We start from the raw sequence: 14,973 nt of genomic DNA, 5'->3' as shown, positions 1-14,973 counted from the left end.
GGCAGCCCTTCAGGCCTCTCTAGGTGGCCCTGGGGACTCTTCCCAGGCCACATCCCTCCTATTGCAATGGTCAGCAGGACATAGAGACCTAGGAAACATAGGGAGCCAGACCATTGGTTCATTGAACTGTAGTCCCTTCTAGACAAGCTGTTCATTGAAAGATTGCCCTGATTTGCTTGCACAAAGTTCTCAGGGAAGTTAGGCAGCACCAGCTATTTATTGAGCATTCATCCTGATTTGTTTAGATCACATTTGCATCAAGCAAATGTTATCCTACACTTTGCAGTGCAGTTCCATCACTTTCCTTATTGCAAAAGTCATTTTTAAAACAATAAATAAATAGGGGAAGCAGGTTTGTTGTGCAAGGAGAGCTCAAAATCGACTCCAGTTGCACAATGTGAATTTGCTGGTGTGTGATTGAATGTCATCTGCAGAATAGCAGTAGTCTGGAAATGCCCTCAGTACTGGGACTTGCAGCAGCAGCTTTCTGGGGTTCACCTGGGAATCTTTCCCCAGTCCTACCTGGAGATGCCAAGAACTGATGTTTTCTGATGCAAAACATTTATTGGGAGACAGCTGTTCATTTGAACATAGGAAGCTGCCTTATAGTGGGTTCCACCATTGCTCTTCTTCTTTTTATTATTTTTCTGTTACAGAATTGTACACAAATCATAAAACATGACATTGACAGAAAATGGATCCCTGTGTTGGGGATAAAATATTAAACATATTGTTTTGCAATACAGAATAATGAGATGATTACAGTAAACCCACTTCAGTGGATTCTTCAAAAAATCAACCCTGAAAGCATAGCATAATAAGAGTGAACTAAAGAGTATTGCCTACTCATTTACACCATATTGCAATGCCAGTTGTAGGAATTTCTCATCCATGTGTTGTTTCATCTGTATATTTAACCATACCATACAGTGTAAAAATGATATTGTTTTTTCTCTCCCCTTGCCACTTCCAGTTTTTGCAACAACTTTTCCAATATGGCTGTTTGCCGGAACAGTGAACAATATTCATTCATTGCAAGGTTTTCCAAGTTCTGGCTATCCCTATTCTGGCTGAAGTTAATAAATGTGCCTTACTTCTTAAAATGCATTGTTCTCTCCAGCTCAGTACTGTCAGCAGTGACTGGCAGTGGATCTCCTGGGTTTCATTCAGCTACAGCCCTTTGCAGTGTGTCACATTGTCTAGGGTAGAGAGATGGGCTGTGGGGAGGAAACCTGGGCATGTAGAGGCATGACAAACCATTATTATTATTATTATTATTATTATTATTATTATTATTATTATTATTATTATTAAAAACTCTCATTATTAGGCTGCCTGGCTTGTTCTTTTAAAGTACTGATGTTCAGGTGTAAAGAGTTGTAAAAGCAGTTTTTTTAAATCAATCTCTCTGTTTCTTTCTTTCTTTTTTCTTTTAGAGTTTGGAACTGGAACAAATAAAGAGCAATCCGTTTTCGCACCTGTCTATCAAGAAACCAGCTGTAAGTCCAGCTGGAGAAACGGCACAGACGGAGCTCACCAGCCATGCCCTTTACGTACTGAAAGGCTTTCTATGCCTCCCTATTGCAGCCAATCGCTAGCGGGGGCTAGGCAACATTTTATCCAATGAAAAACCACCCTCGGCTCCCCACTCCCCACCCCCGCCACTCTGACAAAGACTAATGGCAAAGGGACGTAGGCGGGAGCACGGGTGATTCAGCCAATTTAACCTTCGCATCTTTCCGCTTATAGGTGGGAGAGGTGCACCCGCCTTCTTTCCAAACAACCACTGAGCAGGCAAAAACCCGCCAGCTCAGCCAATCCGAGGGGGCTCTTTGGTTTTTTATTTATTTATTTTGCTGCGCCTGCAACCAAGCTTGGCCTTGGAAATTCCCTCCGTCGGCGGAGAGCAGGGGGCGGGGGTTGGCTTGGGCCAGTCAGCCAATAGGCAGGAAGAACCGGCGGCGAGCGGCAGGAGGCGGGAGGGAGAGCTGGAATGGCAGCATCAGCGGCGGCGGCAAGAGCAGGGTAGGGTGCGCGCCTTGAAGCCGCTGCCTGCGCCTCTGAGGGGACGAGGATGGGGAAGGCGAGGAGGTGGAGGAGGCGACGGCGGCGGGTGAGGAGGAGCCTCTGAGGCGGCGGCGGGGAGACGGGAGAGGCGAGGGGCAGCGGCGGCTGCGGCCTGAGCCGCGAGGGAGCAGCAGGAGGATGGTAATGCCGGCAGCGCCGCTGGGCCGGAGGCGGAGCAGTGGTTGGGGTGGCGGCGGCGGCGGGGAGACGATTGCAGCCTCTTCTGGGGTGGGGCTCCGGCGGCGAGTAGGAACGTAATGGAGCGCCCATTGCGGGTCCCGGCAGGGAGGGAATACCTGCGCTCCCTCCCCCTTCATATTTCCTTTCGCTTTCTGTATTATCCTTCTTATTACGGGCCAATGTTGGTCCTACTCAGCGTAGGCGCATTGGACGCGGCTGGCAGAGAGGCTCACGGACTCCCGCTCTGGACCAGATTCTGCTCTTGAATTTTAGCCAAGTGCAAATGTTTACCCGTGATGCTGCTGCTGCTGATTATAACATTATTATAGGCTTCTTAGACGGTCTTAATCCTACTTGGCCTAGCCCTAGACCATAAATGGCCATGGTTGGCATAGCAGGTTCATTGATTTCAGGGAGTCTTCTCTGGAATAGAGAGTGGTTGGGTACATATACTGTACAGTACTGGCCATTGTTATTTTGTTATTACCAGTATAAAATCATTATTGGATGTAGACCAGACTAGTTTTATTACCAGTATAAAATCATTATTGGATGTAGACCAGCCTAGTTTTACTCAGAAGGACACCCATTGAAGTAAATGGCCATGACTGCCTTAGGCTTGTTAATTTCAGTGGGTTCATTCCGAGCTGGAATTGAATAGTTGGGTGTGGATATTATATATTACAATCAAATTATTATTGCTTGTAGACGATTTTATTCCTGTTCAGACTTGTCCCATTGAAGTAAGTGGACATGGCATAGGTTCATTAATGTCAGTGAGTCTACTCTGAGCTAGAACTTAGTTGGATACAAATACTACCTATCATCCTCACCATCATTGGGTATAGACAATCCTAGTCTTATTCAGACGACAGAGGACGAGATGGTTGGACAGTGTTCTTGAAGCTCCTAACATGAGTTTGACCAAACTGCAGGAGGCAATGGATGACAGGAGTGCCTGGGGTCCATGGGATCACGAAGAGTCGGACACGAATAAATGACTAAACAACAACAACAAAGTCTCATTCAGAGCAGATCCATTGAAGTAAATGGACATGGCTGACAAGTTTTATTAATTTCAGTTGATCTGCTCTGAATAAGAACATAGTTGGGTACAAATACTACTCATTATTATGTAATTAATATTGGCTATAGAAAATCCTTGTTCTACTCAGCCTAAACCCATGGAAGAAAATGACCACCAGTGGCATAAGAATTTAGTTGGATACCTCAGCTCCCACTTCCCTTCCGTAGTGTTGAATTTTAAAAAATTGTACTGTATTTAGCACATTAGCTGGCCGCCATGTCAACAAAGGCCTCTTAGTGGTTCACACAGGCTTCAGGCAATGTACAATTATAGCATTAAAATGCTAAAAAACACTTTTAAATGGAGGCATCTCAGGGCAGGGACCTGCCCTCTTGCACTTTGTAAAGTGCCATGCACACTGATGTTGCTGCTTCATGATCATTGTAGTAGTCATATTGGCAACAAATATTTGTTGTTTGTGTTCTTATTTGAGTTTTATTTGGGGAAGAAGTTCCTTATTTTTTCTTATGTAGTTTGGCAAATGTGTTCTTATATTCATGTGCTTTTTTGGGGGGAGGGGGTATTTTTCATCTGTCTTCTGCAGTATTTAGTTATCTTACTTTGGCAGCTGATATCAGAATTAAATGAAAAAGAATCACCAAACAGCTTTTTCCATACAGCATGCATAGTTCACTTGTTTGAAGGGGGGTAGCTGTATTTGCGTGTGTTGCAGAAAGCCCACAAAATCGAGTCATTTTTCACTTCAAAAGTCTGACATACCAGTACTTGTTGTGGCAGAAGCTTTTGTGGACTGGTCCAGATCCCTCTTTGTAGGATGTGTGAACTGTTTGTCTGATTTGTTTATTTAGTTTGCATTTATATTCCACCTTTGCTACAAGGAACTCTCCATTCTATCATCACAACAACCCTGTGAGGTAGGTTAAGTCATGGCTGAGTGAGGATTTGAACCCTGGACTTCCAGGTTCTAGTCCAGCACTCTAGAGCAGGTATAGTCAACATGGTGCCCTTCAGATGTTGTTGGGCTACAACTCCCATCAGCCCCACCAATTTGACTAAGGGTGAGGAATGTTGGGAGTTTTGATTTTGAATATTATAGCCTATGGGGCTGAATGTTTCCATCCTCTCCGAAGGTGTGCATCTATGTCAGGGGTCCCCAGACTACGGCCCGGGGGCCACATATGGCCCCTGAGGCTTTTTTATGCGGCCCCCGGGGACCCCCTCCGCCCGCTGCTGCCGCCCGCTCTTACCAGCGCGGTGCGGTGCGGCTGCCGACTTCCAACCTGGAAAAGCGAGGGAAATAGCTTGTGTGCATGCACAAGCGTCATTTGTGGTGTACTTTCGGGTCGGAGGAGGCTTCTGCACATGCGCACAAGCTATTTTCGGCGTTTTCCAGGTCGGGAGTGTGCCAGAAATAGCTTTTGTGCATGTGCACGCACAGCCACATGCTCCCACGCCTGTGCGCGCACTCCCCCACCCTCCGGCCCACCACACAATCGGCGCGGCAGGCATCCGGCCCAAAGCCGGGTAAGTTTGGGGACCCCTGATCTATGTATATGTGCATGCATGTTATACATTCACTGATAATGATACTTCATTGGATACACAAAGTGAGTTATTCTGCTATACCACAGTGGTGCCTTAGTGTTGCAGCTCGGGCTGGGAAGACCTGGGCTCTGATTTTGCCCTCAGCTGAAGAGCTGACCTTGAGACTCGGCATCTTTCATGCCAACCTCCCTCACAGGGGATAAAATGGACAGGTGGCTATGTTTGCTGCCTTGAGTTCTTTGGGGTGAGGAGAAAGAAAGGTTATAAATGTAGCTAAAAAAATAAATAGCAAAAGTGTATGCCACACAGCAAATCTTTAAGGAAATAAGACTCTCTGAGGAATTATATCCCACAAGGTGTGGTGATGGCTTGCCTAAGTGGTTATTTTTAAAAATTAACAAATAAAAATAGAATTAGGCATATTCATGGAGGAGGAGGAGGGTAGATTTATAACTGGCTGTTAGCTGTAGTAGCTAAATAGAGCTTCCATGTTCAAAGGTTGTGTACCTCTGAATAGCAACTGTAATGCTAATAAATAAAATGAGGTTGGGCTATTGCCTTCATGCTCTGTTTTCAAGTCCTCCTCTGGGTAATGTATGATATAACACAAGAGGGTGATGAAACCACAGTACAATTAAACATGATTCCAAAAATAAATGGAAGAAAAATATTAACGTAAAGCCTGTATAAACATCAAATTGCCAGCAAACAAAAGTTAAAAGGTAACTTTGCTGTACACTCCCAAATGCCCGTTGAAATAAACTTTCACCAGTTTCATAAAACTAACATTATGTCTGGCCTGCTAAACGTATATAAGGGAGAAAAATCTATAGTGAAGGTGCCTCTGGCAAAAAGCCTCATTCATACCCCACCCCCCACCCCCTGTCACTTGTGGTGTTTTCTTTTTAAACTCTTCTAACATACATGACAAGGGGAATAAAGAAAGAGTCTACTGTACTCACTAAACCACTTTATCAGTATGAGCTGCCCATATGTCCCAAATGCTCCCCAAACGAAGAGAGAGAGAAAGTCATAGTTCAGAGGCAGAGCACACACTTTGCATTCAGAAGACCTGAGGTTCGTCACCTGGTGAATCTGGGGAATATTTCTGTCTTAAACACTGGGTAGCCGTGGCCAGTCAGTTTACAGCACTGATGGGGGACCTTTGGCCCTCCAGATGTTACTGATCTAAACTCCCATAAGCACCAGTAAGCATGACCATGCTTGCTAGGGATGATGAGAGTTGTCGTTCAGCAACATGGGGGGGGGAGAGCACAGGCTCCCCATGTTTTGTACAGAAAATATTGAGTTAGATGGAACAGTGGTATAGGGCAGTTTCCTACGTTTAGAAAGAAACACACAGTTGAGTAGTATTTCTGCTCTAGATTTTCTCTGTTTCTTGTGTCAAAAGATTAAGAACTGTCTTGCTGTATCAGGCCATAATTAAGCATCCTCCTTCCAACAGCAGCCCCACCAGATGCTTCTGGGTCACTCAGAAGCACAGTGATGACCTTTCCCCATCATTTGTTCTCATCCTGCAGCCTTCAGTGGCCTCTGTACATTAAACCACCATGGCAAATTGGTGTTAATACGTTTGAGCTAGTGACTATGCACATTTTGTCATGTCCTGAGCTTGTTGGTGGAAGGTTAGGATGCATATGTAACAAATAACAACCAACTTTCCCTCATATAGCTCGCTACTACCCAGGGACATTTTGGGGGGAAGGAGCAAGTTGAAGGGCCAAATTTGACAGGTGGATGGAGCCACCCACTTGTCAGTCGCCAAATACCATAGTGATAGCAGGTGATGCTGCCCTTTGAAACCTTGACTGTTAGGTCTTCAAAGCAAAGCATGGGGTAATTGAAAGCCCTTTTGCAAACAGCCCCGCACAGCAGGGGAAGAGTCGCACAGACAAACTGAGCAGTTAAATAAGCATGTGTGTATAATTTATGCATGGTAGTGTGTGTTTAACAGTCTTGTAAGTTGGTGGGGGGGGGATCCAAACCTCCCTTGATTCTCATCTTAGAGGATCCTTTTACAGCCAGTTTAGCTGGAAGGCACCTAGAAAGAACTTTGGTGCCCTTTTCAATATCAAATCCCAATTCAAATAGTTGAGTATTTCATCTCTGATTTATTTTGTTCTGTGCTTGTTTGGGAAACGTCATACTAAGAACAACTTTTGACCGAATCTGAGGATGACTGTTGAGTTCACTGCCGCCAAGCTATTTCTGGAAATGGTTAATCCACTTGCTGCTTTTGTGACACTGTATTGTGAATTGCTTTTGTGTGCAAAAAAATTGAGCTGTACTTCTGTGAACTTGCATTGTAGTCCTCTGTGCGGTGATATATTTCTTGTTGCCTGTCTCTTTCCAGAACAATAAACAAATGAATCCTGTATATTGGGTTCATTCTTCTTAAAAATGGGGAAACTATTCTAGTCTGCAGTAGCACAGCAGAAACAGGTGTGCACTTGTTCAAGTTTTAAATAAGGATTATATAAACCAGATATCTCCAGTCACAATGAAGGTGAGGCTGCAAATAAAGCATTAGGTCAGTTTTATTATGCAAATGAAATCTTCAGCACGTTGTGGCTACCCAAGTATCTCTCTCTTGCCAGCTGGTTGCTGTCATAGATCTATAAAAACCTGTGTTGTTTCTTTTGAAAGTGGTTTGTTTTCTTTTGCTTTGTTCTTCCTATGACATCCTTCAGCTGCCACTGATACTATCTTTTATTTTTGTGTCCAGGTCATCCGTTCTGGATTTAGCTCATTAGGACATGGATGAAGAATCATTAACTCACGATGGGAAATCGAACAGGGGCCTTTTAGTAGGAGCATCTAATTCCTTTGCAGTTATGTTGGCAACTTGGCTTTCTTGAACGTTTCTTCTTTGTATTCATACAAAGCTTGAACCATATTGAATCTAGGTTTGTGGAATTAAAAAACAAGGCAGCATGTCCTATTGGGAAGAGCGTATATTTTATTTGCTTCTCCAGGAATGCAGCATTGTAGACAAACAGACTCAAAAATTGTTGAAAGTACCCAAGGGAAGCATTGGCCAATTCGTTCAAGACCGTTCTTCAGGAGGACACACCAGAAGCAACCCTGCGTCAAAAAGCAAAAAATTGCAGATAGGAATCAAGATTTTAGAGCAGCCCCATGTGGTCCTCTTGGTGGATGAAAAAGAAGTTGTTGATATAGATGAGAAACGAGCAGAACTGCTGTTGGCAATTACCAATTGTGAGGAGAGATACAGTATATTTAAAAGTAAAGGTAGACTGAGCAAGGGTCTCCACATTGATGTCGGCTCACCGGTGAAAGTACAGCTGCGATTAGGAGATGAGAAATATCCTGGAGTTGTTCGCTTCAGAGGACCATTAATACAAGAAAGATCACTCTCTGGGATATTTTTTGGAGTGGAGCTTCTGGTAAGTTTTCTTATTCTAAGGCTCTATGCATTGGGTCAGACACTGTTGCTGAAAAGGTGCACAGTATAAGTCTTTTTACTTAGTATATTTGTATCCTATTTCTCCTCTGAGGAGCAGAGGCCGAAGTATATTGATCCCCACACCATTTTATCTTCTCAACTAACTTGTGAGGTAGGTTGGGCTCAGAGTGTTGAGCGACCATCTTAAGATCTGGATGAACCTCCTGACCAAGCATAGGTTTTAATCTTGATCTCCCTGAAGACCAACATTTTAATTACTCCTATGACAGTTCTTAATGAGCTATGCTTTTTTCTCCTGAAACCTAGGAAGAAGGCCGTGGTCAGGGTTTTACTGATGGACAGTACCAAGGCAAACAGCTGTTCAGATGTGACGAGGACTGTGGAGTGTTTGTTGCACTAGACAAACTAGAGCTGGTGGAAGATGATGACAATGAGCTGGAGAATGACTATGCAGCTCCAGTTGACTCAATGCAGGTAGAACTTCCTCCTTTGGAGCTCAACTCCAGGGTTTCTGTGAAGATAGGAAAGAATATAGAGTATGGGACAGTTATATTCTGTGATGTCTTACCAGGAAACGAGAGTTTAGGATACGTTGTTGGAGTGGACATGGTAAGAAATTAACCTGATTCTTAACTTTTTGCATGTGTGTTAAATAGAAGTACATGCAATAGTGGTGGGGAGAGGTGGAATATTGGCAAGCTACTTATGGCTCTCGATTGCTATGTATAATTGCCGCCCAGCAGCTTTTTAAAGCATTGGGTAAAAATATATTGAGTTAGGCTTGGGAACAGCCACTTGCCTGATCATGCATGGCAAGAAAGAATCTCCTCCAGAGGATCAGATGGTGCAGCTTTACTAAAGTTTTATTTCTCCCTTGCTGAGCCATAAATGGATTGCCCATGTGTATCCACATTAGGCAGGCTAGTAAATTTATTGTATGCACTAGTAACTTATGTGGGCTTATTTACAGGGCCTTACTAAATCTTACCGGACACTAGCCAGGCAAAATACCCATTTTCTTGCTTCTAATGACCAGCCTGCTTTGCTAAATAATGTTCCAGGGTTGGCACTACTGATCTTTTATAGTTTTCTTCTGAAAATACAGCCACGTCAATTTTTGCCTGCAAGGAAAATGCGAGGCTCTGGCGTAATGTAATTCTGTATGTTGAGTGCAATTCTCAAGCACTACAGTAACATATGCTGATCCTCGTCTTTCTCCTACTTGTGTTTTGAAACCAGAAGACTTACTGAGGCTTGAAATAAAGAGAATGAAACTGAACTATTACATCCTTAGAATATTAGTAGGCATTCAACATGAAAAAAATTGCACCTTAATGTACTTGTTCACCCTTGCTCTTTGTTAAGGAAGTAGGCAAGTCTTCCCAGTGCTGGAAGCTGCCTCTTAATGCCAGAGAGATGAAATATATCCTTCAGGCATGAAAGCCATTTATGTACCTGTTGTGAATGGCTTCAGTTGTGAAACTTCTGGCTTCAGTTGTGGAACTTCTGTGCTGCTGACAAAACTTTGCTTGGCTTTTCTCCCACCACTTGGGAGGAGTGTTTTTTGTTTTTGTTTCAATGTTGCCATCATCAGTGTATTAATGTCTGTGGCACATTTGTAACCAAACAACATTGCAGAATGCAATCTGTTTCTCTAAATGTGGAAGACGAAATGACAACACTACAAGTGTGACACTTGAAATGTTGTTGCAGAGCAAGTGTTTGCATTTCTTGTGAAAGCTCGTGCTTCCTGTCTGGGCTGCATGTAGCCAAGAACTTTAATTGAACCATGTAGATGGTTTCTTGAATATCTTCACTTGGGCAACGTGTAATTGTGTTTTAAAATGATTTTTAGGATAATCCAATTGGAAATTGGGATGGAAGATACAATGGACAACAGCTCTGCAGTTTTGCAAGTGTTGAAAGCACACTTCTCTTGCATATCAATGATGTTATCCCAGGTACAATTTGTTTATTTTGTCTTTTAAAAAGAAAAGTGAGCAAACCCCAGTTCTTAACACACATCCTTGCATCTAATCATAGTTTTAATGTTGCCCAGGATTCAATCATTTTGCTTTAGTCTTAAACATATATGGGGATGGGGGTGAGTCCACTAAACTATTGATTGGTTATATTGTTACTTTGCTGCCTTGTCTTGCTTTATTTCTGGATATGCTCCTGTGACTCCTATATGCTTCTGTATATGCATCTCCCTTCTTTCCCTCTCACTATGATGTGCCATAGTGCTGTCTTTTGGTATTGGTGGTTCCTTGGTCTTTTCCTGGAGTTAGAATTTAAAGATTGAAGGCTTATGGTCACTGCAATGTGGCACTGGGTTTTCTCAGTTGATGAATTTTACTGCTGTATTGTAGTACAGTCATATCTTGGGTTACAGATGCTTCAGATTGTGCATTTTCGGGTTGCGCACCGCACTGAAGCTGGAAGTACTGGAACGGGTTACTTCCGGGTTTCGGTGCATGCACAGAAGCGCTAAATTGTGCGGCGCTGCGGGTTGTGAATGCTGCGGGTTGCGAACGTGCCTCCCGCACAGATCACGTTCGCAACCCGAGTGTCCACTGTATTGTATGTGGTAGGGAATAGGCGTAACAGTTCTTATTTGCCACTAGTAACTGAGTCTACATAATTCTGTGTCTGCCTGTCAATATTTTAAAGGCCATATATTGATAGTGAAAAATAGCACATAAATGCCTTTCCAGGTGGTTCTGCATTTTTCATGCAGTAATATTTGCTTAATCAGAAGGGCACTGTGCACTGGATTGTTTTCTTACACTTTCTTCAAAGGAATATGTTCCAGCGATGCCCACATATGCTCCGACAAAAGAATTGGCACTTGTGAGCAGTGCTTGGAGCCACAGGCAATCTGTTCCTTCTTCCCTGTTATTAGAGTGCTGCATTTTCTGTTCAGAAGCTCTTGCTGCATGGTCACTTCTATGCTGCGTATGGGGCTACAATATGGAAGCTTTCACTGCTTGGCATTTTTACCATGTGGCAGGGTTAACAAATGCCCTCCCTGAACAGGGAGAGATTTGGTGGTTTGCCCAGTCAGGATCTACTAAGGGACGAATAAGCATAATGCTAGTTTGCTGGACAGGCCTTGTTTTGACCCTTGCACTAAACAGAAGTCATGGCTAGGCTGCCTCTGAGGTTCACCAGGGAAAGGGGAGTTGGGATTTACCGTATTTTTCGGCCCATAAGATGCACCGGACCATAAGACGCACCTATTTTTAAAAGGAGGAAAACAAGAAAAAAAAATCTGCCTCAAACCTGGCGGTGGCGGCTGCAGAAGAGGAGAAAGCAGCTTTTGGGCTGCACGTTCCTCCTCCGCAGCCGCCAGCAGCAAAGGGGTGGGCGGGACGTTCCTCCTTCCTCCCCTGCAAATCGCCCTTATGCTGTGCACGAAGCTAGCGGTTCTCCCCCCACTTACTTTAAAGCCAGCTGGGGAAAATGGACAGACCATAGCGTCCTCTCCTTCTCCCCAGCTGGCTTTAAAGCAAGTGTGTGTGTGGGAGAACCACTAGCGCTGTGCAGTTCTCCCCTTCCGGGCCGCTAGGTCCTGCCTCCCGCCGCCTCCTACCTCTCGCTGCGTTCAGTGAGAGGCGGGAGCGGGGGACGGAGGAGGAGATGTTGCTGGCTCCTCTCTGCTGCCTCTGTTTGCAGAAGCAGGTTTTTGCAAACGGAGGCAGCGGGGAAGAGCCAGCAGCATCTCCGCCGCCGCCCACTTCTCGACACTTGCTTGACAGGGAGACTTCGCTCCATAAGATGCACCAACATTTTCCCTTCGTTTTTCGGAGGGAAAAAGTGTGTCTTATGGAGCAAAAAATACGGTAAAAGGGAGGCCAGGCTGCTGTCTGAGCAGAGTTTCTTTCTTGCAGCAGGAAGTTGCAGGTGCAACTAATGCTGTTATACTTGAGCTAATACCTCTTTGAGTTAACTGAGGTGGATGGGTCACTGTGGTGTATTACTCAAGTGATAGGATGCAGCAGGATCTGTGATGTACATGAACTTTAGAGAACATGAGAGCAAATATTAACTTGGAAGGTTTTTTTTATAAAAAAAATGAAATAGGACTCTTAATTGTAAGGCAGATGCTATAGACGGGTTGCCATTTTAAGCATAATTGTATTGTACAATCTTGAAGCAGTGCTTTGCTCCTGCTACTTCTCTCTTAAAAAAGCCTACTAGGACATTTTTTTTTCTTGAAAGATCAGTCTTTCGAAAAGACTAGAGATGAGCTCCAGCGAAAGTAACTGAAGTGTTTTAATAGAGTTATTCCCCAGGGGCAACTTGGTTAAAATGTAATTGAAGAGCTATATTCTGATTATGAAACATAAGGACCCATTTCATTTGAACTCTTTAATGGATACATGGCATGGTTAAAAATCCTCAGATGTTATGGAGAGGAAATGGCAATCTTCTGTGTGTATGATAACCATACTATTTTGGTGAGGAGTCCAATTTAGCAAAAAGCACAATATTTTCTATTTGAATTACTGCTTTTAATGCATGCCTTTCTTCTCCCACCCGCAATCTTTTTATTATTGTTGCTGTTATTGTTGTTCAATCTCATCTCCAGCAAAAAGGTTTTTTTAAAAAGTTTCAGTATTGGCTGCTTTTTATCTTTTTTAAGTTTGATAAGTATTTGCTTCTTCCAAACCGCACATGAAGCAAATAAACTTAACATGAAGCTAAAGACCACTTTGGAATTTTTCTTTGGCTGCGTTATTTCTCAGTACAGCATTTTACAATGTTCACCATAATTGATTGGGGCGGTGTGGGAGGAAACATATTCTAAAACTCCTGTGAGAGCAAATCCAGCTTTTTTGCTTCAGTGTCAGTAAAATTGAGCTATGCCCTGAGATTTTGGAAGAGGAAAAAGGTTAGGCTAGATGTCCCATTGTGTTTTAAAAAGTATATATTAATAGCCATCCTTATTTAACAGTTTTGTATGTGTCCCAAGAGATGCTCTCTTCCATATTATGGTTCCTACTTATGTGAGTGTTCCTGCAACTGATTAGTTTTGTCCAAGTGACTACCTGAAAGAAATTCTGGATTTCACAAGTATTACTGTGACTTGCTTTATATCCTAAAGGTGTGTCTTTTTTTGTACTAAACTGATGCTTTAAAGCTAATGCTATCTATACTATGTACTGTGTGGTGGTGTAAGATATCTTAACCTTCTACTCTATTTTAGAGGCTGTGTCTCAAGACAGGAGACCTCCCAAACTTGCCTTTACATCTAGAAGTGGCTGTGACAAAGGATTCAATCACAGTAAGCCAAAGCCTACAGGTACTTTTACTCAACTGCTATTTAGCAAAATGCCAGGTATTTCTACTGTCCTTGTACGTGAGAATTGCGACATGCAGTCCCTTTGAGTTGTGGGTTCAGAGGCGGGTTTCCACAGAACTGATCCCACATGTTTTGTAGAACAGTGGCTCCCCTATAAGTGGAATGTGTAACAAGATACTACATTTGCTTGCATAGTTAGCATATGAAGGAGGTTAGATTGTACATCTTGTGAAACATTTCTGAGGATTTTCCTGTCTTGCACTTGTTTTGTAAAACTGTGGGAGGGATTTCTCTTCCCCCAGACTGAGTGCATGAATAGCCTACACATGGCTATGGAAGTAGAATTTTTTGCTTGGTTTCAGTCGGCTCTGACCACAGTGACATATGCCTTAGTTAAATATTGTTTGTATTACTGTAACATGCTACCTGCAACTGCCTTTAAAGAGTGTTCAGAAATCAGCTGATTCAGAATGCTGCAGCTCAGCCTGTTGACCAGGGCTGGGTATAGGGAGCATGGAATTCCCACGCTACAACAATTTTGCTGGCTACTTGACTGTTTTCTGGTCACAATACACAGTGCTCATTGCTACATATAAAGCCCTACTTGACTTGGGGACCAGATACCTGAACGACCGTATTTTCCTATTCAAGCATGCCTGGTTTTTAAAAGATATTTGGTAGAGGTCCCTCTTCCTGTCTTACCAACATCTTAAGCACATCCGTTGGTAACTCAAGAGAGTGCTACCTTGGTGATTGGTTCTAGACTTTGGAATTCTTTGCCAAGGGAGGCCTGACTAGCCCTTCTCTGGTGACCTTCTGCTGGGAAGCAATACACTTTTATTCAGACATAACATTTAGCCTCATAAGTTGACTGTTATAGCCAAGGTAAAAGTTGCAGTTTGAGCAACTGGCTGTTTGTGTTGGTTTTAAGGGATGTTTTTAAGCTTTGTATTTTTTCTTGTTAGTCACCTTCAGCATCTTTTGATGGAAAGGTGAAATATTAATTTAACAAATAAAGATAATAAATGGATAAAGCACTTTGTTCCATTGCTCTGGAAAGCATTAGAAGTGGTTATTACTGCAATTTGCAGCATGTTAAAGGCTAACAAATGTATTATGGCAGGAGCTTATGTGGGCTAGAGTCCATTTCATCAAATATGTGAACCTTATTCTCACTTAGGAGGTATATGGAGGAATCTACAGAAGCTGATACATTAAGAAATGTGTTCATTCCATCGCAGCAAAAAACCCACAAAACTTTGTAGCATCTTAAAGACAGCTACTTCTCTAAGAGCAGAAAGGCCAAGTAATTCTAACCTAAAGTGGCCAATTTAATTCTCCATGTACCTTCCTTTGGAAGTAAACATTCTGAAGTGA

General features: G+C 43.1%; 1 protein-coding gene across 10 annotated transcripts in view; it reads left to right on the top strand.

Annotated features, from left to right (window-relative positions):
- Positions 1-1,970: 1,970 nt before the first annotated feature.
- CYLD (CYLD lysine 63 deubiquitinase) overlaps positions 1,971-14,973 on the top strand; it is a 34,766-nt gene continuing 21,763 nt past the window's right edge. Inside the window, exons 1-5 of one of the 10 annotated variants that reach the window (XM_088671921.1) lie at positions 1,971-2,025; positions 7,587-8,268; positions 8,595-8,762; positions 10,144-10,249; positions 13,501-13,596. In XM_088671921.1, the coding sequence (XP_088528047.1) occupies positions 7,795-8,268; positions 8,595-8,762; positions 10,144-10,249; positions 13,501-13,596 (844 nt within the window). In that variant the 5' untranslated portion in view covers positions 1,971-2,025; positions 7,587-7,794. Of the gene's footprint in view, positions 2,209-7,586; positions 8,269-8,594; positions 8,898-10,143; positions 10,250-13,500; positions 13,597-14,973 lie in introns of all 10 variants that reach the window. The other 9 variants (XM_088671919.1, XM_035118465.3, XM_088671923.1 and 6 more) reach the window with 9 other exon arrangements.

The sequence above is a fragment of the Zootoca vivipara genome, chromosome 6, assembly GCF_965207765.1.
Source record: "Zootoca vivipara chromosome 6, rZooViv2.hap1.1, whole genome shotgun sequence".
NCBI lineage: Eukaryota > Metazoa > Chordata > Lepidosauria > Squamata > Lacertidae > Zootoca > Zootoca vivipara.
This window is presented reverse-complemented; position numbering and strand designations above follow the sequence as displayed.